This window comes from Carcharhinus amblyrhynchos, unplaced genomic scaffold (genome assembly GCF_965287045.1).
Source record: "Carcharhinus amblyrhynchos unplaced genomic scaffold, sCarAmb.v2.hapA scaffold_466, whole genome shotgun sequence".
Taxonomy (NCBI): domain Eukaryota; kingdom Metazoa; phylum Chordata; class Chondrichthyes; order Carcharhiniformes; family Carcharhinidae; genus Carcharhinus; species Carcharhinus amblyrhynchos.
In genome coordinates this window covers 81,494-107,196 of record NW_027650206.1, presented here as the reverse complement: position 1 = coordinate 107,196, position 25,703 = coordinate 81,494, and the positions used below count along the sequence as shown (strand labels likewise).

At 50.0% G+C, this 25,703-nt stretch overlaps 1 protein-coding gene across 1 annotated transcript in view; it reads right to left on the bottom strand.

Moving 5' to 3' along the window:
* Positions 1 to 24,364, bottom strand: part of LOC145339442 (RING finger protein 112-like) — a gene marked incomplete at its 5' end in the record, with an annotated part of 45,613 nt that extends 21,249 nt beyond the window's left edge. Inside the window, 5 exons of the mRNA XM_080183912.1 lie at positions 2,552 to 2,602; positions 3,065 to 3,169; positions 12,122 to 12,259; positions 20,637 to 20,840; positions 24,089 to 24,364. Of these exons, the coding sequence (XP_080040038.1) occupies positions 2,552 to 2,602; positions 3,065 to 3,169; positions 12,122 to 12,259; positions 20,637 to 20,840; positions 24,089 to 24,364 (774 nt within the window). The remainder of the gene's footprint in view (positions 1 to 2,551; positions 2,603 to 3,064; positions 3,170 to 12,121; positions 12,260 to 20,636; positions 20,841 to 24,088) is intronic.
* Between the last annotated feature and the right edge of the window lie 1,339 nt (positions 24,365 to 25,703).

The following is a 25,703-nucleotide window of genomic DNA, read 5'->3' as shown; positions in this document are numbered from 1 at the left end:
AAGTCTTAATCCAGGGATTTGAGCAGGACTGTTCCTGGAAGTCTTAATCCAGGGATTTGAGCAGGACAGTTCCTGGAAGCCTGAATCCAGGGATTTGAGCAGGACTGTTCCTGGAAGTCTTAATCCAGGGATTTGAGTAGGACTGTTCCTGGAAGTCTGAATCCAGGGATTTGAGCAGGACAGTTCCTGGAAGTCTTAATCCAGGGATTTGAGCAGGACTGTTCCTGGAAGTCTGAATCCAGGGATTTGAGCAGGACAGTTCCTGGAAGTCTTAATCCAGGGACTTGAGCAGGACAGTTCCTGGAAGTCTTAATCCAGGGATTTGAGCAGGACTGTTCCTGGAAGTCTTAATCCAGGGATTTGAGCAGGACATTTTCTGGAAATCTTAATCCAGGGATTTGACCAGGACAGTTCCTGGAAGTCTGAATCTAGGGATTTGAGCAGGACTGTTCCTGGAAGTCTTAATCCAGGGATTTGAGTAGGACAGTTCCTGGAAGTCTGAATCTAGGGATTTGAGCAGGACTGTTCCTGGAAGTCTGAATCCAGGGATTTGAGCAGGACTGTTCCTGGAAGTCTGAATCCAGGGATTTGAAAAGGACTGTTCCGGGAAGTCTTAATCCAGGGATTTGAGCAGGACATTTTCTGGAAGTTTTAATCCAGGGATTTGAGCAGGACTCTTCCTGGAAGTTTTAATCTAGGGATTTGAGCAGGACTGTTCCTGGAAGTCTTAATCCAGGGATTTGAGCAGGACTGTTCCTGGAAGTCTTAATCCAGGGATTTGAGCAGGACAGTTCCTGGAAGTCTTAATCCAGGGATTTGAGCAGGACAGTTCCTGGAAGTCTTAATCCAGGGATTTGAGTAGGACAGTTCCTGGAAGTCTGAATCCAGGGATTTGAGCAGGACAGTTCCTGGAAGTCTGAATCCAGGGATTTGAGTAGGACTGTTCCTGGAAGTCTGAATCCAGGGATTTGAGTAGGACTGTTCCTGGAAGTCTTAATCCAGGGATTAGAGCAGGACTGCTCCTGGAAGTCTGAATCCAGGGATTTGAGTAGGACTGTTCCTGGAAGTCTTAATCCAGGGATTTGAGCAGGACTGTTCCTGGAAGTCTTAATCCAGGGATTTGAGCAGGACTGTTCCTGGAAGTCTTAATCCAGGGATTTGAGCAGGACAGTTCCTGGAAGTCTTAATCCAGGGATTTGAGTAGGACAGTTCCTGGAAGTCTGAATCCAGGGATTTGAGCAGGACTGTTCCTGGAAGTCTTAATCCAGGGATTTGAGCAGGACTGCTCCTGGAAGTCTGAATCCAGGGATTTGAGTAGGACTGTTCCTGGAAGTCTTAATCCAGGGATTTGAGCAGGACTGTTCCTGGAAGTCTTAATCCAGGGATTTGAGCAGGACTGTTCCTGGAAGTCTGAATCCAGGGATTTGAGCAGGACTGTTCCTGGAAGTCTGAATCCAGGGATTTGAGCAGGACTGTTCCTGGAAGTCTGAATCCCGGGATTTGATCAGGACTGTTCCTGGAAGTCTTAATCCAGGGATTTGAGCAGGACTGTTCCTGGAAGTCTGAATCCAGGGATTTGAGCAGGACTGTTCCTGGAAGTCTGAATCCAGGGATTTCAGCAGGACTGTTCCTGGAAGTCTTAATCCAGGGATTTGAGCAGGACTGTTCCTGGAAGTCTGAATCCAGGGATTTGAGCAGGACAGTTCCTGGAAGTCTTAATCCAGGGATTTGAGTAGGACAGTTCCTGGAAGTCTTAATCCAGGGATTTGAGCAGGACTGTTCCTGGAAGTCTGAATCCAGGGATTTGAGCAGGACTGTTCCTGGAAGTCTGAATCCAGGGATTTGAGCAGGACTGTTCCTGGAAGTCTTAATCCAGGGATTTGAGCAGGACTGTTCCTGGAAGTCTGAATCCCGGGATTTGATCAGGACTGTTCCTGGAAGTCTGAATCCTGGGATTTGATCAGGACTGTTCCTGGAAGTCTTTATCCAGGGATTTGAGCAGGACTGTTCCTGGAGGTCTGAATCCCGGGATTTGAGCAGGACTGTAAGTCTATCATTCAGCAGACAGAGGCATTTTGACAATGGCCCTGTCATTGTCAGATTCATCAGTAGCCTTCAGTGTGTGTTTAAATCCTGCCGTAAGGTTATTCGTGTGACCTGAGTCAACTCTGGCAATGTCCAGGCCTGGCCCAGCTCAGTGGGTAGAAGTGATCTCCTGCTCTGTGTGGGAATGACAATCAGTCTCACTCTGGGAGAATTTAAACTAACTCAGTGCAGACACCAGGAATGATGCAGGAAAAATCCTTCTCACGCTGTCAAAGAAGGCAGGAATGAAGCCTGGAGTTCCCCACTGCCCTCCGTGGGGTTGAGAAGATTTGTTTCAGTGAATAACTGAACTATTTTAACGAGAAGACTTTGAATGAATCCAGTCGCCTGCTCAGTCAAACCCCCAGCATTGAAGAACTGGGCAGAAAGGTGCTTTTATTGGAAAATGGGAGAGAAATCACAATAAATTCATTCTTTCAACAGTGAAAGGATATTAAAAACTAACCTCTAAAAATTCCAGATCAGTTTGTTTAATCTTTGAAGCAATATTAAATATCTAAAAGATAAAATGGGAGAGGAAGAAAACACAAAGCACAATTATCATGAATGAGCAGAAGGTCTACCAAATGGTGATTCTCGAGTAGAAGTTTATACTACACCCCGAGAGTCACTCTGTTACCCGAGAGTCACTCTGTAACCCCGAGAGTCTCTCTGTAACCCTGAGAGTCACTCTGTTACCCCGAGAGTCACTCTGTAACCCCGAGAGTCACTCTGTTACCCCGAGAGTCACTCTGCTACACCGAGAGTCTCTCTGCTACACCGAGAGTCTCTCTGTAACCCCAAGAGTCTCTCTGTAACTCCGAGAGTCTCTCTGTTGCTTCGAGAGTCTCTCTGTAACCCTGAGAGTCACTCTGTAAACCCAAGAGTCACTCTGTTACCCCGAGAGTCACTCTGTTACCCCGAGAGTCACACTGAGTATCTACAGTGACTGTAAAATGTCAGGGAGAGATGCACTCACCATGTAGGAGCTCAGTAATATGCTGAGTGCTGACAGTTGGATACTGATGTTTTTCTCTCTCTCAAAAGTATTGCATCCTTCTGTATCCAGCAAGAAAATTGCCATCTGTTAAACACAAGAGAAAACTAATGGAAGTGTTTACAGTCATTCAGGTTGCACAAAGTAAAGCTTTTCACTGTCTTATCAAAATGGTGACACCATCTCATCATTCACACACACAGAGCTTTAACAGAACTGTCAATATATTAATCCTGTGCTGGTCCTTTTAATCTGTCCCTTGTTCGAGGAAGAGTTGGAATAGGGGTCATCACTTCTTTGCCTTTATCCCACACTTTCCCCGTGTCCCTTTGCGACTGCTTGAATAAAACTGAATAATTGAAGGGAAACTGATTGCAGAAACACAAAGACAATGAGCTGACATAAAACCTGACCAAGAAATTGGCCTAACAGCAAGGTATGCTGGGATGACCTCAGTCCAAACAAGAGACAAGTCTGCCTGGAGAAAGGCCCATTACAAGATTCCAGATTCCACAATTAAAAACCAAAGGAGCAGCAGGACACATCAGCACGTGTAAAAGGCCAGATATACATTTCCTGAGAAACAACTCAGCAACAGATACATGGGGGCAAACCCCCATCGGTGAAACAAAAGATTTGATGGATATTAGAAGCTGAAACTAACCATCCAGCACACAAACACACAGGGGCAAGAATAAATACTCATTAACATCCATTGAAAACATCAACATGATGAGAAAATAATCAGACCTGACCACTGACAGACCAAATCCGCAGAAGATTCTGGAAGGTAGCCAGAAAGACAGAAGAAACCTGGGTAAGCAGCACCCAGATTAGAAACTGAGATTAGCAGCACCCAGATTAGAAACTGAGATTAGCAGCACCCAGATTAGAAACTGAGATTAGCAGCACCCAGATTAGAAACTGAGATTAGCAGCACCCAGATTAGAAACTGAGATTAGCAGCACTCAGATTAGAAACTGAGATTAGCAGTGTCCAGATTAGAAACTGAGATTAGCAGCACTCAGATTAGAAACTGAGATTAGCAGTGTCCAGATTAGAAACTGAGATTAGCAGCACTCAGATTAGAAACTGAGATTAGCAGTGTCCAGATTAGAAACTGAGATTAGCAGCACTCAGATTAGAAACTGAGATTAGCAGTGTCCAGATTAGAAACTGAGATTAGCAGCACCCAGATTAGAAACTGAGATTAGCAGCACCCAGATTAGAAACTGAGATTAGCAGCACCCAGATTAGAAACTGAGATTAGCAGCACCCAGATTAGAAACTGAGATTAGCAGCACTCAGATTAGAAACTGAGATTAGCAGTGTCCAGATTAGAAACTGAGATTAGCAGTGCCCAGATTAGAAACTGAGATTAGCAGCGTGCAGATTAGAAACTGAGATTAGCAGCACCCAGATTAGAAACTGAGATTAGCAGCACCCAGATTAGAAACTGAGATTAGCAGCACCCAGATTAGAAACTGAGATTAGCAGCGCCCAGATTAGAAACTGAGATTAGCAGTGAACAGATTAGAAACTGAGATTAGCAGCGCCCAGATTAGAAACTGAGATTAGCAGTGTCCAGATTAGAAACTGAGATTAGCAGTGTCCAGATTAGTAACTGAGATTAGCAGTGTCCAGATTAGAAACTGAGATTAGCAGCACCCAGATTAGAAACTGAGATTACATAAGAACATAAGAAATAGGAGCAGGAGTAGGCCATCTAGCCCTTCGAGCCTGCCCCGCCATTCAATAAGATCATGGCTGATCTGTCGTGGCTCAGTTCCACTTTCCCGCCCTCTCCCCATAACCCTTAATCCTCTCTCTTATCAAAAACTCATCAACCCGCTTCTTAAAAATATTTAGCGAGGTAGCCTCCACCACTTCAACGGACAGAGAATTCCAGAGATTCACCACCCTTTGAGTGAAGAAGTTCCTCCTCAACTCCGTTCTAAACCGCCTCCCCTTTATCTTGAGGCTGTGCCCCCTAGTCCTACTGTCTTTTTTGAGCGGGAAGAGTCTCTCCACCTCTATCCTATCCATCCCATTCATCATCTTATGTCTCAATGAGATCTCCCCTCATTCTTCTAAACTCTAACGAGTACAAGCCTAGTTTATTCAGCCTCTCCTCATAGCTCAACCCCCTCAACTCCGGTATCAGCCTAGTAAACCTCCTCTGCACTCCCTCCAAGGCCAAAATATCTTTGCGCAGGTGCGGCGCCCAAAACTGCACACAGTACTCCAGCTGCGGCCTCACCAATGCCCTATACAGCTGCAGCAAGACCTCCCTACTTTTATATTCAATCCCCCTCGCTATGAAGGCCAGCATCCCATTCGCCTTCCTGACCACCTGCTGCACCTGCAAGCTGGGTTTTTGCGACTCATGCACAAGGACCCCGAGGTCCCTCTGCACCGTCGCCTGCTGCAGTTTTTCGCCACATAAGTAATAGTCCTTCCTACCATTCTTCCTACCAAAGTGGACCACCTCGCACTTGCCAACATTAAATTCCATTTGCCATTTCCTGGCCCATTCGCCCAGCCTATCTAGATCCTTCTGCAGACTCTCCCCTCCCTCCGCACAATTTGCCTTTCCCCCAATCTTGGTGTCATCAGCAAAATTGGTGCTGGAGTATGGGGATTTTCACAGTAATTTCACTGCAATGTTAATATAAGCCTACTTGAGACATGAATAAATAAGCTTAAACTTTAAATCATCTGGACAAAGCAGCCCATTAGATTGGCACCACCTCCACTCCCTTCATCATCGTGCTCTGTGGTAACAGTGTGTACTATCTACAAGATACACTGCAGAAATTCAAAGATTCTTAAATAGCACCTTTCAACCCATAACCACATCCATCTAAAAAGGACAAGAGCAGCAGATACATGGGAATACCACCACCTGCAAGTTCCCCTCCAAGCTAGTCACCATGATTTATCGTCACCATTCCTTCCCAGTCGCTGGGTCAAAATTCTGGAATTCCCACCCTCTCAGCACAGTCAACCCACAGCATGTTGACTGCAGCATTTCAAGCAAGCAACTCACCACCACTAATGCTGGCCAGCCAGCAACACCCACATTCCACGATTGACTAAAAGGAAATCTTATAACTTGTAGATCATGAACAAGACTAGCAGCGCCCAGATTAGAAACTGAGATTAGCAGCGCCCAGATTAGAAACTGAGATTAGCAGCGCCCAGATTAGAAACTGAGATTAGCAGCGCCCAGATTAGAAACTGAGATTAGCAGCACCCAGATTAGAAACTGAGATTAGCAGCACCCAGATTAGAAACTGAGATTAGCAGCACCCAGATTAGAAACTGAGATTAGCAGCACCCAGATTAGAAACTGAGATTAGCAGCGTCCAGGAAAGGTACAGAGTGAGAGAGTGTTACACAGAGAGAGGGAATTGAGCTCTCACCTACCTTCCCCTGCCCTGTGTTCATCAGGAAAGGTACAAAGTGAGAGAGTGTTACAGAGAGAGGGAATCGAGCTCTCACCTACCTTCTCCTGCTCTGTGTCCATCAGGAAAGGTACAGAGTGAGAGAGTGTTACAGAGAGAGGGAATCGAGCTCTCACCGACCTTCCCCTGCTCTGTGTCCATCAGGAAAGGTACAGAGTGAGAGAGTGTTACAGAGAGAGGGAATCAAGCTCTCACCGACCTTCCCCTGCTCTGTGTCTCTCAGGAAAGGTACAGAGTGAGAGAGTGTTAGAGAGAGAGGGAATCGAGCTCTCACCTACCTTCCCCTGCTCTGTGTCCATCAGGAAAGGGAGAGAATGAGAGAGTGTTAAAGAGAGAGGGAATCGAGCTCTCACGTACCTTCCCCTGCTCTGTGTCCATCAGGAAAGGTACAGAGTGAGAGAGTGTTACACAGAGAGGGAATCGAGCTCTCACCTACCTTCCCCTGCTCTGTGTCCATCAGGAAAGGTACAGAGTGAGAGTGTGTTACAGCGAGAGGGAATCGAGCTCTCACCTACCTTCCCCTGCTCTGTGTCTATCAGGAAATGTACAGAGTGAGAGAGTGTTAGAGAGAGAGGGAATCGACCTCTCACCTACCTTCCCCTGCTCTGTGTCCATCAGGAAAGGTACAGAGTGAGAGAGTGTTACACAGAGAGAGGGAATCGAGCTCTCACCTACCTTCCGCTGCTCTGTGTCCATCTGGAAAGCACACAGTGAGAGAGTGTTACACAGAGAGAGGGAATCGAGCTCTCACCTACCTTCCCCTGCTCTGTGTCCATCTGGAAAGCACACAGTGAGAGAGTGTTACACAGAGAGAGGGAATCGAGCTCTCACCTACCTTCCCCTGCTCTGTGTCCATCAGGAAAGGTACAGAGTGAGAGAGTGTTACACAGAGAGAGGGAATCGAGCTCTCACCTACCTTCCCCTGCTCTGTGTCCATCAGGAAAGGTACAGAGTGAGAGAGTGTTACACAGAGAGCGGGAATCGAGCTCTCACCTACCTTCCCCTGCTCTGTGTCCATCAGGAAAGGTACAGAGTGAGAGAGTGTTACACAGAGAGAGGGAATCGAGCTCTCACCTACCTTCCCCTGCTCTGTGTCCATCAGGAAAGGTACAGAGTGAGAGAGTGTTACACAGAGAGAGGGAATCGAGCTCTCACCTACCTTCCCCTGCTCTGTGTCCATCAGGAAAGGTACAGAGTGAGAGAGTGTTACAGAGAGAGGGAATCGAGCTCTCACCTACCTTCCCCTGCTCTGTGTCCATCAGGAAATGTACAGAGTGAGAGAGTGTTACAGAGAGAGGGAATCGAGCTCTCACCTACCTTCCCCTGCTCTGTGTCCATCAGGAAAGGTACAGAGTGAGAGAGTGTTACAGAGAGAGGGAATCGAGTTCGCACCTACCTTCCCCTGCTCTGTGTCCATCAGGAAAGGTACAGAGTGAGAGAGTGTTACAGAGAGAGGGAATCGCGCTCTCACCTACCTTCCCCTGCTCTGTGTCCATCAGGAAAGGTACAGAGTGAGAGAGTGTTACAGAGAGAGGGAATCGAGCTCTCACCTACCTTCCCCTGCTCTGTGTCCATCAGGAAAGGTATATAGTGAGAGAGTGTTACACAGAGAGAGGGAATCGAGCTCTCACCTACCTTCCCCTGCTCTGTGTCCATCAGGAAAGGTACAGAGTGAGAGAGTGTTACAGAGAGAGGGAATCGAGCTCTCACCTACCTTCCCCTGCTCTGTGTCCATCAGGAAAGGTACAGAGTGAGAGAGTGTTACACAGAGAGAGGGAATAGAGCTCTCACCAACCTTCCCCTGCTCTGTGTCCATCAGGAAAGGTACAGAGTGAGAGAGTGTTACACAGAGAGAGGGAATCGAGCTCTCACCTACCTTCCCCTGCTCTGTGTCCATCAGGAAAGGTACAGAGTGAGAGAGTGTTACACAGAGAGAGGGAATCGAGCTCTCACCTACCTTCCCCTGCTCTGTGTCCATCAGGAAAGGTACAGAGTGAGAGAGTGTTACTGAGGGAGAGGGAATCGAGCTCTCACCTACCTTCCCCTGCTCTGTGTCCATCAGGAAAGGTACAGAGTGAGAGAGTGTTACGCAGAGAGAGGGAATCGAGGTCTCACCTACCTTCCCCTGCTCTGTGTCCATCAGGAAAGGTACAGAGTGAGAGAGTGTTACACAGAGAGAGGGAATCGAGCTCTCACCTACCTTCCCCTGCTCTGTGTCCATCAGGAAAGGTACAGAGTGAGAGAGTGTTACACAGTGAGAGAGGGAATCGAGCTCTCACCTACCTTCCCCTGCTCTGTGTCCATCAGGAAAGGTACAGAGTGAGAGAGTGTTACAGAGAGAGGGAATCGAGCTCTCACCTACCTTCCCCTGCTCTGTGTCCATCAGGAAAGGTACAGAGTGAGAGAGTGTTACAGAGAGAGGGAATCGAGGTCTCACCTACCTTCCCCTGCTCTGTGTCCATCAGGAAAGGTACAGAGTGAGAGAATGTTACACAGAGAGAGAGGGAATCGAGCTCTCACCTACCTTCCCCTGCTCTGTGTCCATCAGGAAAGGTACAGAGTGAGAGAGTGTTACACAGAGAGAGAGGGAATCGAGCTCTCACCTACCTTCCCCTGCTCTGTGTCCATCAGGAAAGGTACAGAGTGAGAGAGTGTTACACAGAGAGAGGGAATCGAGCTCTCACCTACCTTCCCCTGCTCTGTGTCCATCAGGAAAGGTACAGAGTGAGAGAGTGTTACAGAGAGAGGGAATCGAGCTCTCACCTACCTTCCCCTGCTCTGTGTCCATCAGGAAAGGTACAGAGTGAGAGAGTGTTACACAGAGAGAGGGAATCGAGCTCTCACCTACCTTCCCCTGCTCTGTGTCCATCAGGAAAGGTACAGAGTGAGAGAGTGTTACACAGAGAGAGGGAATCGAGCTCTCACCTACCTTCCCCTGCTCTGTGTCCATCAGGAAAGGTACAGAGTGAGAGAGTGTTACACAGAGAGAGGGAATCGAGCTCTCACCTACCTTCCCCTGCTCTGTGTCCATCAGGAAAGGTACAGAGTGAGAGAGTGTTACAGAGGGAGGGAATCGAGTTCTCACCTACCTTCCCCTGCTCTGTGTCCATCAGGAAAGGTATAGAGTGAGAGAGTGTTACTGAGGGAGAGGGAATCGAGGTCTCACCTACCTTCCCCTGCTCTGTGTCCATCAGGAAAGGTACAGAGTGAGAGAGTGTTACACAGAGAGAAGGAATCGAGCTCTCACCTACCTTCCCCTGCTCTGTGTCCATCAGGAAAGGTACAGAGTGAGAGAGTGTTACACAGAGAGAGGGAATCGAGCTCTCACCTACCTTCCCCTGCTCTGTGTCCATCAGGAAAGGTACAGAGTGAGAGAGTGTTACAGAGGGAGGGAATCGAGCTCTCACCTACCTTCCCCTGCTCTGTGTCCATCAGGAAAGGTACAGAGTGAGAGAGTGTTACTGAGGGAGAGGGAATCGAGGTCTCACCTACCTTCCCCTGCTCTGTGTCCATCAGGAAAGGTACAGAGTGAGAGAGTGTTACACAGAGAGAGGGAATCGAGCTCTCACCCACCTTCCCCTGCTCTGTGTCCATCAGGAAAGGTACAGAGTGAGAGAGTGTTACAGAGAGAGGGAATCGAGTTCTCACCTACCTTCCCCTGCTCTGTGTCCATCAGGAAAGGTACAGAGTGAGAGAGTGTTACACAGAGAGAGGGAATCGAGCTCTCACCTACCTTCCCCTGCTCTGTGTCCATCAGGAAAGGTACAGAGTGAGACAGTGTTACACAGAGAGAGGGAATCGAGCTCTCACCTACCTTCCCCTGCTCTGTGTCCATCAGGAAAGGTACAGAGTGAGAGAGTGTTACAGAGAGAGGGAATCGAGCTCTCACCTGCCTTCCCCTGCTCTGTGTCCATCAGGAAAGGTACAGAGTGAGAGAGTGTTACAGAGAGAGGGAATCGAGCTCTCACCTACCTTCCCCTGCTCTGTGTCCATCAGGAAATGTACAGAGTGAGAGAGTGTTACACAGAGAGAGGGAATCGAGCTCTCACCTACCTTCCCCTGCTCTGTGTCCATCAGGAAAGGTACAGAGTGAGAGAGTGTTACACAGACAGAGGGAATCGAGCTCTCACCTACCTTCCCCTGCTCTGTGTCCATCAGGAAAGGTACAGAGTGAGAGAGTGTTACAGAGAGAGGGAATCGAGCTCTCACCTGCCTTCCCCTGCTCTGTGTCCATCAGGAAAGGTACAGAGTGAGAGAGTGTTACAGAGAGAGGGAATCGAGCTCTCACCTACCTTCCCCTGCTCTGTGTCCATCAGGAAATGTACAGAGTGAGAGAGTGTTACACAGAGAGAGGGAATCGAGCTCTCACCTACCTACCCCTGCTCTGTGTCCATCAGGAAAGGTACAGAGTGAGAGAGTGTTACACAGAGAGAGGGAATCGAGCTCTCACCTACCTTCCCCTGCTCTGTGTCCATCAGGAAAGGTACAGAGTGAGAGAGTGTTACAGAGAGAGGGAATCGAGCTCTCACTTACCTTCCCCTGCTCTGTGTCCATCAGGAAAGGTACAGAGTGAGAGAGTGTTACAGACAGAGGGAATCGAGCTCTCACCTACCTTCCCCTGCTCTGTGTCCATCAGGAAAGGTACAGAGTGAGAGAGTGTTACAGAGAGAGGGAATCGAGCTCTCACCTACCTTCCCCTGCTCTGTGTCCATCAGGAAAGGTACAGAGTGAGAGAGTGTTACAGAGAGAGGGAATCGAGCTCTCACCTACCTTCCCCTGCTCTGTGTCCATCAGGAAAGGTACAGAGTGAGAGAGTGTTACACAGAGAGAGGGAATCAAGTTCTCACCTACCTACCCCTGCTCTGTGTCCGTCAGGAAAGGTACAGAGTGAGAAAGTGTTACACAGAGAGAGGGAATCAAGTTCTCACCTACCTTCCCCTGCTCTGTGTCCATCAGGAAAGGTACAGAGTGAGAGAGTGTTACAGAGAGAGTGGGAATCGAGCTCTCACCTACCTTCCCCTGCTCTGTGTCCATCAGGAAAGGTACAGAGTGAGAGAGTGTTACAGAGAGAAAGGGAATCGAGCTCTCACCTACCTTCCCCTGCTCTGTGTCCATCAGGAAAGGTACAGAGTGAGAGAGTGTTACAGAGAGAGGGAATCGAGCTCTCACCTACCTTCCCCTGCTCTGTGTCCATCAGGAAAGGTACAGAGTGAGAGGGTGTTACACAGAGAGAGGGAATCGAGCTCTCACCGACCTTCCCCTGCTCTGTGTCCATCAGGAAAGGTACACAGTGAGAGAGTGTTGCACAGAGAGAGGGAATCGAGCTCTCACCGACCTTCCCCTGCTCTGTGTCCATCAGGAAAGGTACAGAGTGAGAGAGTGTTAGAGAGAGTGGGAATCGAGCTCTCACCGACCTTCCCCTGCTCTGTGTCCATCAGGAAAGGTACAGAGTGAGAGAGTGTTAGAGAGAGTGGGAATCGAGCTCTCACCTACCTTCCCCTGCTCTGTGTCCATCAGGAAAGGTACAGAGTGAGAGAGTGTTAGAGAGAGTGGGAATCGAGCTCTCACCTACCTTCCCCTGCTCTGTGTCCATCAGGAAAGGTTTGTTCCAGATGAAAACACCCTGGGTTGTACTGTCTGTTCCAGGCCTGCATTTGAATCCTTGCAGATCTTCGCCTTTTGCTCCCATCCAATCCTGGTCTCTGCAATCCTGAGGGAATTGGACAGGAGATTCACATAGGCACAATGTCCACAGCAGTCTTCCCAGGAATCTGTCCTCCCTCCCAAGTAGCAGAATATCGCCAAGACTGACCATCTCAGCTTGGGGATGCATCAGAGTGTTTGAGGTTAGTTTCGGGAGACAAGTGCAAGGTCTCCCTCCCAATTTGATTGGCAGCTCCTTCAGTGAGGTGTAGACATGATGCAACAGCAACTTTGTGATTTTGGAATTGTGACCCCAAGGTCCCTACTAATATCATAGAATTATTGAATCCCTGCAGTGTAGAAGGAGTCCATTCAGCCCATCGCATCTGCTCCGACCACTATCCCACCCTCGCACATAATCCTATTTGTTTACTCAGCTCATTGCTCTCACATCAAGGGACAATTTAGCACGGCCAATCCCCCCTAACCTACACATCTTTGGACACTAAGGGGACAATTTAGCACGGCCAATCCCCCCTAACCTACACATCTTTGGACACTAAGGGACAATTTAGCACGGCCAATCCACCCTAACCTACACATCTTTGGACACTAAGGGGCAATTTAGCACAGCCAATCCACCCTAACCTACACATCTTTGGACACTAAGGGACAATTTAGCACGGCCAATCCCCCCTAACCTACACATCTTTGGACACTAAGGGACAATTTAGCATGGCCAATCCACCCTAACCTACACATCTTTGGACACTAAGGGGACAATTTAGCATGGCCAATCCACCCTAACCTACACATCTTTGGACACTAAGGGACAATTTAGCACGGCCAATCCACCCTAACCTACACATCTTTGGACACTAAGGGACAATTTAGCATGGCCAATCCACCCTAACCTACACATCTTTGGACACTAAGGGACAATTTAGCATGGCCAATCCACCCTAACCTACACATCTTTGGACACTAAGGGACAATTTAGCACGGCCAATCCACCCTAACCTACACATCTTTGGACACTAAGGGACAATTTAGCATGGCCAATCCCCCCTAACCTACACATCTTTGGACACTAAGGGACAATTTAGCATGGCCAATCCCCCCTAACCTACACATCTTTGGACACTAAGGGACAATTTAGCATGGCCAATCCCCCCTAACCTACACATCTTTGGACACTAAGGGACAATTTAGCACGGCCAATCCACCCTAACCTACACATCTTTGGACACTAAGGGGACAATTTAGCACGGCCAATCCACCCTAACCTACACATCTTTGGACACTAAGGGACAATTTAGCATGGCCAATCCACCCTAACCTACACATCTTTGGACACTAAGGGGCAATTTAGCACGGCCAATCCACCCTAACCTACACATCTTTGGACACTAAGGGGACAATTTAGCACGGCCAATCCCCCCTAACCTACACATCTTTGGACACTAAGGGACAATTTAGCATGGCCAATCCCCCCTAACCTACACATCTTTGGACACTAAGGGACAATTTAGCATGGCCAATCCCCCCTAACCTACACATCTTTGGACACTAAGGGACAATTTAGCATGGCCAATCCCCCCTAACCTACACATCTTTGGGACACTAAGGGACAATTTAGCATGGCCAATCCACCCTAACCTACACATCTTTGGACACTAAGGGACAATTTAGCATGGCCAATCCACCCTAACCTACACATCTTTGGACACTAAGGGACAATTTAGCACGGCCAATCCACCCTAACCTACACATCTTTGGACACTAAGGGGCAATTTAGCATGGCCAATCCACCCTAACCTACACATCTTTGGACACTAAGGGACAATTTAGCATGGCCAATCCACCCTAACCTACACATCTTTGGACACTAAGGGGCAATTTAGCATGGCCAATCCACCCTAACCTACACATCTTTGGACACTAAGGGACAATTTAGCATGGCTAATCCACCCTAACCTACACATCTTTGGACACTAAGGGACAATTTAGCATGGCTAATCCACCCTAACCTACACATCTTTGGACACTAAGGGACAATTTAGCACGGCCAATCCACTCTAACCTACACATCTTTGGATGTGTCTGGAGCACCCAGAGGAAACACATGCAGACAAGAGGAGAACATGCAGACTCCGCACAGACAGTGGTCCAAAGATGGAACTGAACCTGGATGCAGCAATGCTCACTCACTGTACCTCATTCTGCATTGTCGGGATTTTAGGATTCTATGAGCGGTGCACAGACTTGTTAAAAAAAACCTGACATTGTCATCCTCTGAGAATCGTAGACTGCAAAAAATTCCCCTGACACCACCATCACCTTTCCTGAGTCTATCCTGTCCCATCGGAAGGACAGAACCAGCAAAGTTCGCAGCACTGTGGTATCCTGGGAATCCTCAATGATTAACCCCAAACCCCATGAAGCTTCATGGCATCAGGTCAAACATGGGCAAGGATATCTTCAACTGCTGAACAAATACCATCCCTCCTCAGCTCATCAATTAGTTCTCCTGAAAGCTGAACACCACTTGAAGGAAGCACTGAGGGTGACAAGGGTGCAGAATGTATTCTGCTGGGGGACTTTAATGTCCATGACCAAGAGTGGCTCAGAACAGCACCATCACAGACTGAGCTGGCAGGATCTGAAAGGACATCGCTGCTAGACTGGGACTGCAGTCGGTGACCTGGGAAACAGCAAGAGCGAATAACATACTTGACCTTACCCTCACCCAACCTGCCACAGATACATTTGTCCCTGACAGTATCAGTCAGAGTCATCATTGTACAAATTGATAAGAATTTAACTCTCAGTAAAAATGAGCTAGAGGAGACTATTCGGCCTCTCGATTCCTGCCACTCATCCGAAAAATATGGCTGATTTGACTGTAACTTTTACTGTCCATCCCCTACTCCCCACCCACCACCACCCCCACTCCCGTGCACCCCAGTAACCTTCCACCCCCACATCAATCAGAAATCTGTCCAACTTGGCCTTGATGGATTGAGTTATAAGGAGAGGCTGGATAGACTGGGACTTTTTTCTCTGGAGCGTAGAGGGGTGATCTTATAGAGGTCTATAAAATAATGAGGGGCACAGATCAGTGAGATAGTCAATATCTTTTCCCCAAAGGTAGGGGGGTCTAAAACTAGAGGGCAGAGGTTTAAGGTGAGAGGGGAGAGATACAGAAGGGTCCAGAGGGACAATTTTGTTCACCCAGAGGGTGGTGAGTGTCTGGAACAAGCTGCCAGAGGCAGTAGTAGAGGCGGGGACAATTTTGTGTTTTGACAAGTGTTCAGACAGTTACATGGGTACGATGGGTATGGAGGGATATGGGGCAAATGCGGGCATTTGGGATTAGCTTCAGGGTTTGAAACAAGAAAAGGGTGGCATGGACAAGTTGGTCTGAAGGGTCTGTTTCCCTGCTGTAAATCTCTATGACTCTATATGATCAACCAGCCCAGCCCCCACTACTCTGTGTATGTGTATGTGGGGTGGGAGGGGGACGGGTGGAATTCCACAGATTAATGACTTCAATGGGAGGTCCCCCCCCCCAGTTGTAGATTCAACATTTACCTGACAAGGCGATTCTCTCAGCATCCACCCTGTCGAGTTCCCCAGTACCCCTCACAATCAGATATGTTTCAATGAGATCACCTCTTGTTCTTCTAAACTCAAATGGGTGAGGGTCTGAATTTCCTCAACCTTTTCCTCATTAGACCAATCCATTCTGCAACCCACTTCATCCCCAGTGAATCTTCTCTGAATGGCCTCCAATGCGAGTCTATCCCTACTGGAGTAAGGAGACTGAAACTGGACCCAATGCTCCAGGTACGATCTCCCCAATGCCCTGAGTTCAGCTCTTTTGTCCATGTTTACAAGGCTGTAATGAGGTCAGGGTGATGTGTGCCTCTGCTCGAACACAAACTGATGTCAATATCTTTTTAATGATATCAATGTCAATGACATTGTTGAAGAGGTGATGTGTATTTCTACGCCATAAGTAGGAATAGTGAGGGGGTTTGCAGTGTGACTGCTCCTCTCCCCAGTTATATTCACATCTGGATGTCCCTGAACAGCTGTCTGCTGGCAACATCAAGGCCTTCCATCTCCAGCTGGCACCACTGGCCACATTTTGGTTTCATATTTTACATTTTCTTGGTGAATTGTTTTGTTTGATGCAGCATGCTTCTTTGATTTCTCTGTTCGTTTGTTAAATTTAGTTTAATTGTTAAGTGTGTAAATTGGGAGAGTGTGGGGGTTGTCTGACATAACTCTTTGTCTCTCTGCTGCAGCTACAGTCATGGCAGTGCCCTCAGACAGGGAGCTTGTGGTGTCTGCCAGCTTGATTTGGGCACTTGGGTCGGGGGGGGGAACTTTACCTGTAATTTTAATTGTAGTTTCCTTTGGGATTTATCTTGCTTTGATCCACTGTCCCTTATGGTCTGACTGTAATTTGTTAACTCAGTTTTACCGATGTACCACAAAACTAAACATATTGGCATCAACGGTATCTTCCGGAATCGGATTTGTTTAGGAGTAAGCTGGGATAACACCAACAACACCAATATTCCATGAAAACAATTCAGGAAACAACCAAAAGAAAGTTGGAGAGGGAGACAGACTTTAATGGATTGCAGAAGGAAGAATGGGAAAAACAAGGGTTTGGAGAAGGATGAGCAAGACCAAGGATTCAGACAGAGAGGAAAAGAGAGAGAAATCTAGAGGAACTGAGGGGCCGGAGAGGGAGGGGCAGAAAGATCGAGGGGCCAGAGAGGGAGGGGCAGAAAGATCGAGGGGTCAGAGAGGGAGGGGCAGAAAGATCGAGGGGTCAGAGAGGGAGGGGCAGAAAGATCGAGGGGTCAGAGAAGGAGGGGCAGAAAGATCGAGGGGTCAGAGAAGGAGGGGCAGAAAGATCGAGGGGTCGGAGAAGGAGGGGCAGAAAGATCGAGGGGCCGGAGAAGGAGGGGCAGAAAAATCGAGGGGTCAGAGAAGGAGGGGCAGAAAGATCGAGGGGTCAGAGAAGGAGGGGCAGAAAGATCGAGGGGTCAGAGAGGGAGGGACAGAAAGATCGAGGGGTCGGAGAGGGAGGGGCAGAAAGATCGAGGGGTCAGAGAAGGAGGGGCAGAAAGATCGAGGGGTCAGAGAGGGAGGGACAGAAAGATCGAGGGGTCAGAGAGGGAGGGGCAGAAAGATCGAGGGGTCAGAGAGGGAGGGGCAGAAAGATCGAGGGGTCGGAGAGGGAGGGGCAGAAAGATCGAGGGGTCAGAGAGGGAGGGACAGAAAGATCGAGGGGTCAGAGAGGGAGGGGCAGAAAGATCGAGGGGTCAGAGAGGGAGGGACAGAAAGATCGAGGGGTCGGAGAGGGAGGGGCAGAAAGATCGAGGGGTCGGAGAGGGAGGGGCAGAAAGATCGAGGGGTCAGAGAAGGAGGGGCAGAAAGATCGAGGGGTCAGAGAGGGAGGGACAGAAAGATCGAGGGGTCGGAGAGGGAGGGGCAGAAAGATCGAGGGGTCAGAGAAGGAGGGGCAGAAAGATCGAGGGGTCAGAGAGGGAGGGGCAGAAAGATCGAGGGGCCGGAGAGGGAGGGGCAGAAAGATCGAGGGGTCAGAGAGGGAGGGGCAGAAAGATCGAGGGGCCGGAGAGGGAGGGGCAGAAAGATCGAGGGGTCGGAGAGGGAGGGGCAGAAAGATCGAGGGGTCAGAGAGGGAGGGGCAGAAAGATCGAGGGGTCAGAGAGGGAGGGGCAGAAAGATCGAGGGGTCGGAGAGGGAGGGGCAGAAAGATCGAGGGGTCGGAGAGGGAGGGGCAGAAAGATCGAGGGGTCGGAGAGGGAGGGGCAGAAAGATCGAGGGGTCGGAGAGGGAGGGGCAGAAAGATCGAGGGGTCGGAGAGGGAGGGGCAGAAAGATCGAGGGGTCGGAGAAGGAGGGACAGAAAGATCGAGGGGTCGGAGAGGGAGGGACAGAAAGATCGAGGGGTCAGAGAAGGAGGGACAGAAAGATCGAGGGGTCGGAGAGGGAGGGGCAGAAAGATCGAGGGGTCAGATAGGGAGGGACAGAAAGATCGAGGGGTCAGAGAAGGAGGGGCAGAAAGATCGAGGGGTCAGAGAGGGAGGGGCAGAAAGATCGAGGGGTCGGAGAGGGAGGGACAGAAAGATCGAGGGGTCAGAGAGGGAGGGGCAGAAAGATCGAGGGGTCGGAGAGGGAGGGGCAGAAAGATCGAGGGGTCGGAGAGGGAGGGGCAGAAAGATCGAGGGGTCAGAGAAGGAGGGACAGAAAGATCGAGGGGTCGGAGAGGGAGGGGCAGAAAGATCGAGGGGTCAGATAGGGAGGGGCAGAAAGATCGAGGGGTCGGAGAGGGAGGGGCAGAAAGATCGAGGGGTCGGAGAGGGAGGGGCAGAAAGATCGAGGGGTCGGAGAGGGAGGGGCAGAAAGATCGAGGGGTTGGAGAGGGAGGGGCAGAAAGATCGAGGGGTTGGAGAGGGAGGGGCAGAAAGATCGAGGGGTCGGAGAGGGGGGGCAGAAAGATCGAGGGGTCGGAGAGGGAGGGGCAGAAAGATCGAGGGGTTGGAGAGGGAGGGGCAGAAAGATCGAGGGGTCGGGGAGGGAGGGGCTGAAAGATTGAGGGGTCGGAGAGGGAGGGGCAGAAAGATCGAGGGGTCAGAGAGGGAGGGGCAGAAAGATCGAGGGGTTGGAGAGGGAGGGACAGAAAGATCGAGGGGCCGGAGAGGGAGGGACAGAAAAATCGAGGGATCGGAGAGGGAGGGACGGAAAGATCGAGGGGTTGGAGAGGGGGGGCAGAAGGATTGAGTGGTTGGAGAGGGAGGGGCAGAAAGATCGAGGGGTTGGAGAGGGAGGGGCAGAAAGATCGAGGGGTCGGGGAGGGAGGGGCTGAAAGATTGAGGGGTCGGAGAGGGAGGGGCAGAAAGATCGAGGGGTTGGAGAGGGAGGGGCAGAAAGATCGAGGGGTTGGAGAGGGAGGGGCAGAAAGATCGAGGGGTTGGAGAGGGAGTGAGAGATTGGAAGTTTTGAGGTGGTGAGGGAGAGACAGTGAGGAATTGAAGGTGGAGAGAGAGAGAGAGAGAGAGAACTGGTGGAACTGGAGGGAGAGAGGATAAAGGATTGAAGATGGAGAGAGAGAGAGAGACGGAGAGAGAACTGGTGGACCTGGAGGGAGAGAGGATAAAGGATTGAAGATGGAGAGAGAGAGAGAGACAGAGAGAGAACTGGTGGACCTGGAGGGAGAGAGGATAAAGGATTGAAGATGGAGAGAGAGAGACGGAGAGAGAACTGGTGGAACTGGAGGGAGAGAGGATAAAGGATTGAAGATGGAATGAAACAACCGGTGAGAGATTGGAGATGGAGGGAGGGAAAAGTTGGGGAATTGGAACTGGTGGGAGACAGACAGGGAGGGAGAGGAGATGGAATTTTTCCACATCGACTTCAGGAAGTGGAGTGCAAGACATGCTCCTGTTTCCCTCAATGGGGACGAGGTAGAAATGGCCGTGAACTTCACATTTTTAGGTGTCCAGATCACCAACAACCTGTCCTGGTCCCTCCACGCTGACACTATAGTTAAGAAAGCCCCACCAATGCCTCTACTTTCTCAGGAGGCTAAGGAAATTTGGCATGTCCGCTACAACTCTCACCAACTTTTACAGATGCCCCATAGAAAGCATCCTTTCCGGATGTATCACAGCTCGGTCTGGGATCCTGCTCTGCCCAAGACCACAAGGAACTACAAAAGGGTGGTGAATGTAGCCCCAATCCCATCACACAAACCAGCCTCCCATCCATCGACTCCGTCTACACTTCCCGCTGCCTCGGGGAAAAGCAGCCGGGATAATTAAGGACCCCCCCCACACACACCCCGGACATTCTCTCTTCCACCTTCTTCCGTCGGGGAAAAAGATACAAAAGTCTGAGGTCCCGTACCGACCGACTCAAGAACAGCTTCTTCCCTGCTGCTGTCAGACTTTTGAATGGACCGACCTCGCATTAAGCTGATCTTTCTCTACACCCTCGCTGTGACTGTAACACTACATTCTGCACCCTCTCCTTTCCTTCTCTATGAACGGTATGCTTTGTTAGTATAGCGTGGAGGAAACAATACTTTTCACTGTATCCCGATACACGTGACAATAATAAATGAAATGGTGGTAGAAGGAGGGTGAGAAACTGAAGGTGGAGAGAGAGAGAGAGAGGGAGGGGGAGGGTTTGGAAGTGAAGGGAGAAACATCCAGGCATGAAAGATCCTGGGAGATAAAGGAAGATGAGAATTGGATCAGGGGGAGAGTTTGAACAAATCAGAAGTGGCTGTGAAGATTCATGTACCAATAGAACGACAAGACAGTGAGCGTTGACAAGCCAGTAAAGGTGATTTTTCTATATAACACTCAGACCTACGAAAGAGCAGAGCTTACTGACCAGGTTCCTCAGTCTGCGAAGGAGATAGTTGAGTAAGAATGATTTCCCCTTCCTCTCCTCACCGATAATGGAAATCAGACAAACAGGCAGGTCCTTCACATCGTTGTTTAAAAGGCAGTGACTTAAAGCAGAATTATTGACACGAATCGAATCATCAGCAAACTCCACCAACTGCAAGGCTTTACCAAGGCCTGAGAACATTTCCTTCAAGCAGAACAGAGAGGTTATTTCAGTAAAACCTCAGGAACGAACTGACAAAGACGGCACGAAAACAGCAAAACACCAACGAAGAACAGGCTGGAACAGAGCATCCAAGGAACTGCGACACCCGGTCCCAGAGAGGGGGAAAGGACAGTGTATCGAACACACTGTGATACCCGGTTCCAGAGGGGGGGAAAAGACAGTGTGTCGAACACACTGTGATACCCGGTCCCAGAGGGGGGGAAAAGACAGTGTATCTAACGCACTGTGACACCCGGTCCCAGAGGGGAGAAAGGACAGTGTATCTAACGCACTGTGACACCCAGTCCCAGAGAGGGGGAAAGGACAGTGTATCGAACACACTGTGATACCCGGTCCCAGAGGGGGGGAAAAGACAGTGTATCTAACGCACTGTGACACCCAGTCCCAGAGAGGGGGAAAGGACAGTGTATCGAACACACTGTGATACCCGGTCCCAAAGGGGGGGAAAAGACAGTGTATCTAACGCACTGTGACACCCGGTCCCAGAGTGGGGGAAAGGACAGTGTATCTAACGCACTGTGACACCCGGTCCAAGAGTGGGGGAAAGGACAGTGTATCTAACACACTGTGACACCCGGTCCCAGAGAGGGGGAAAGGACAGTGTATCTAACGCACTGTGACACCCGGTCCGAGAGGGGGAAAGGACAGTGTATCTAACTAACTGTGACACCTGGTCCCAGAGTGGGGGGAAGGACAGTGTATCTAATGCACTGTTACACCCGGTCCCAGAGTGGGGGGAAAGGACAATGTATCTAACGCACTGTGACACCCGGTCCCAGAGGGGGAAAGGACAGTGTATCTAACGCACTGTGACACCCGGTCCCAGAGTGGGGGAAAGGACAGTGTATCTAACGCACTGTGACACCCGGTCCCAGAGTGGGGGAAAGGACAGTGTATCTAACGCACTGTGACACCCGGTCCCAGAGTGGGGGAAAGGACAGTGTATCTAACACACTGTGACACCCGGTCCCAGAGAGGGGGAAAGGACAGTGTATCTAACGCACTGTGACACCCGGTCCCAGAGGGGGGAAAGGACAGTGTATCTAATGCACTGTTACACCCGGTCCCAGAGTGGGGGGAAAGGACAATGTATCTAACGCACTGTGACACCTGGTCCCAGAGGGGGGAAAGGACAGTGTATCTAACGCACTGCGACACCCGGTCCCAGAGGGGGGAAAGGACAATGTATCTAACGCACTGTGACACCCGGTCCCAGAGAGGGGAAAGGACACTGTATCTCACGCACTGTGACACCCGGTCCCAGAGTCGGGGAAAGGACAGTGTATCTAACGCACTGTGATACCCGGTCCCAGAGTGGGGGAAAGGACAGTGTATCTAACGTACTGTGACACCCGGTCCCAGAAGGGGGGGAAAGGACAGTGTTTCTAACGCACTGTGACACCCGGTCCCAGAGTGGAGGTAAGGACAGTGTATCTAACGCACTGTGACACCCGGTCCCAGAGTGGGGGGAAAGGACAGTGTATCTAACGCACTGTGACACCCGGTCCCAGAGGGGGGAAAGGACAGTGTATCTAACGCACTGTTACACCCGGTCCCAGAGAGGGGGAAAGGACAGTGTATCTAACGCACTGTGACACCCGGTCCCAGAGTGGGGGGAAAGGACAGTGTATCTAACGCACTGTGACACCCGGTCCCAGAGAGGGGAAAGGACAGTGTATCTAACGCACTGTGACACCCGGTCCCAGAGTGGGGGAAAGGACAGTGTATCTAACGCACTGTGACACCCGGTCCCAGAGTGGGGGAAAGGACAGTGTCTCTAACGCACTGTGATGCCCGGTCCCAGAGGGGGGAAAGGACAGTGTATCTAATGCACCGTGACACCCGGTCCCAGAGTGGGGGAAAGGACAGTGTATCTAACGCACTGTGACACCCGGTCCCAGAGAGGGGAAAGGACAGTGTATCTAATGCACCGTGACACCCAGTCCCAGAGGGGGGAAAGGACAGTGTATCTAACGCACTGTGACACCCGGTCCCAGAGAGGAAAGGACAGTGTATCTAACGCACTGTGACACCCGGTCCCAGAGAGGGGAAAGGACAGTGTATCTAATGCACCGTGACACCCAGTCCCAGAGGGGGGAAAGGACAGTGTATCTAACGCACTGTGACACCCGGTCCCAGAGTGGGGGAAAGGACAGTGTATCTAACGCATACACTATCCCCATTCAAACACTCCCAGGACAGATTCAGCACGGGGTTAGAAACAGGGTAAATCTTCCTTGGCATTGTCAAATTGAGTAAAAAGTCTGACAAAACCAGGTTTTAGTCCAACCGATTTATTTGATAATACTCACAAGCTTTCGAGGGGATTCCCTCTTCGTCAGGTGAATGGAGAGTTCTGGCCTCAGACGGAGCATATAAAGCACAGACAGTTTACAGATTACTGATTAGAATGTGAATCCTTACACCGAACCTGCTGTTCAAGTCTTAAAGAGGCGACAATGTGAGTGGAAGGAGCACTGATCACAGGTGACTTGCCTGGGTTTGCAAAACCTCACTGACTGTGCTGTCTGGAGACAGTACACACCTCTTTAACCTGTGATCAGTGCTCCTTCCACTCACGTTGTCACCACTTTAAGACTTGAACAGCAGGTTCGGTGTAAGGATTCACATTCTAATCAGTAATCTGTAAACTGTCTGTGCTTTATATGCTCCGTCTGAGGCCAGAACTCTCCATTCACCTGACGAAGAGGGAGTCCCCTCGAAAGCTTGAGAGTTTACTGTCAAATAAATCAGTTGGACTAAAACCTGGAGTTGTCAGACTTCTCACTGTGTTTACCCCAGTCCAACGCCAGCACACCCACATCATTGTCACATTGACACAGTGACATTGGGTGGCATGGTGTTACAGTGGATCGCACTGCTGTCTCACAGTGTCAGGAACACGGGTTCGTATTCCCTGCTTGGGTCACTATCTGAGTGGAGTTTGCACATTCTCCCCATGTCTGCGTGGGTTTCCTCCAGCTGCTCCGGTTTCCTCCCACCTTCCAAAGATCAGTGCGTTAGGTGGATTGGCCATTCTAAATTGACCCTCATGTTTAGGGGTTCAGCACAGTAACGGTGAGAGTTTCTCTGACTGGGGCCTGGGTGGGATTTGGGTCAGTACAGAAACAATGGGCTGAATGGCCACCGTCCCTCCAGTCGGGAGTCTATGATTCTGTGTCTCTCACTACGACATTGATCTGATGTACCTGTTCCTTATCATCATCCAGAACCTCTTCCACATTTCCCCTCTTCAGTTCCTCAACTGCCAATGTGAACACAGTTTGATAATCCTGACAGAAGCTCTCCAGTTCATTCTCCAACACCGTGTCCAACTCAGCATCTTCTGTCGTTTGATCCCCCTCGCTCACTCTCACATTCTTCTGAAAATCATCCATCAGCGCAATGGCTTTCTCCATCAGGACACTCTGAATGGAACGTGGACGAGTCTTCACTCTCTCCAAGACACCCTCTGTATCTCGCTTCTGGAAAACACAAATCAGTGTGAGAGACAATACAGCTCCCTCGATACTGTCCCCATCAAACACTCCCAGGACAGGTACAGCACGGCGTTAGATACAGAGTAAAGCTCCCTCTACACTGTCCCCCCCATCAAACACTCCCAGGACAGGTACAGCACGGGGTTAGATACAGAGTAAAGCTCCCTCTACACTGTCCCCCCCATCAAACACTCCCAGGACAGGTACAGCACAGCATTAGATACAGAGTAAAGCTCCCTCTACACTGTCCCCCCATCAAACACTCCCAGGACAGGTACAGCACGGGGTCAGATACAGAGTAAAGCTCCCTCTACACTGTCCCCCCATCAAACACTCCCTGGACAGGTACAGCACGGGGTTAGATACAGAGTAAAGCTCCCTCTACACTGTCCCCATCAAACACTCCCAGGACAGGTACAGCACGGGGTTAGATACAGAGTAAAGCTCCCTCTACACTGTCCCCCCATCAAACACTCCCAGGACAGGTACAGCACGGGGTTAGATACAGAGTAAAGCTCCCTCTATACTGTACCCCCATCAAACACTCCCAGGACAGGTACAGCACGGGGTTAGATACAGAGTAAAGCTCCCTCTACACTGTCCCCATCAAACACTCCCAGGACAGGTACAGCACGGGGTTAGATACAGAGTAAAGCTCCCTCTACACTGTCCCCATCAAACACTCCCAGGACAGGTACAGCACGGGGTTAGATACAGAGTAAAGCTCCCTCTACACTGTCCCCATCAAACACTCCCAGGACAGGTACAGCACGGGGTTAGATACAGAGTAAAGCACTCTCTTGTTGATGCAGCATGGTCTTTGCCGCATTCACAACATTCTCCCTAATCTTCTTATATTGGTGTTTGTCTTAATTTTGATCTGCTGTTTGGTGGACATTGCACCAGTCAGTCCAAGATTCATGCTCAGCAACGTTTTGTCAGCGGTTTATCCGCAGGCTCCAATTTCATTGGCAGGCTATTCAATTCACCACCCAATGTCTGTCAAGAAATATATTCCAGCCTTAAAATGTCATTCACCATCGGATGAATCAATGTTAACGAAGATTGACCAATCTTATCTCTCAATTTGAAGATGTCTGTACAATGATAGATTTCCATGGGCCCAATCAGGACATAAATCTCTGGACAGACATCGCTGCAGAATATCAGGGAGATATCTGTACGCTGACTGCTGAGGGAGTCCCGCACTGTGGGAGGGTCGGTGCTGAGGGAGTCCCGCACTGTGGGAGGGTCGGTGCTGAGGGAGTCCCGCACTGTGGGAGGGTCAGTGCTGAGGGAGTCCCGCACTGTGGGAGGGTCGGTG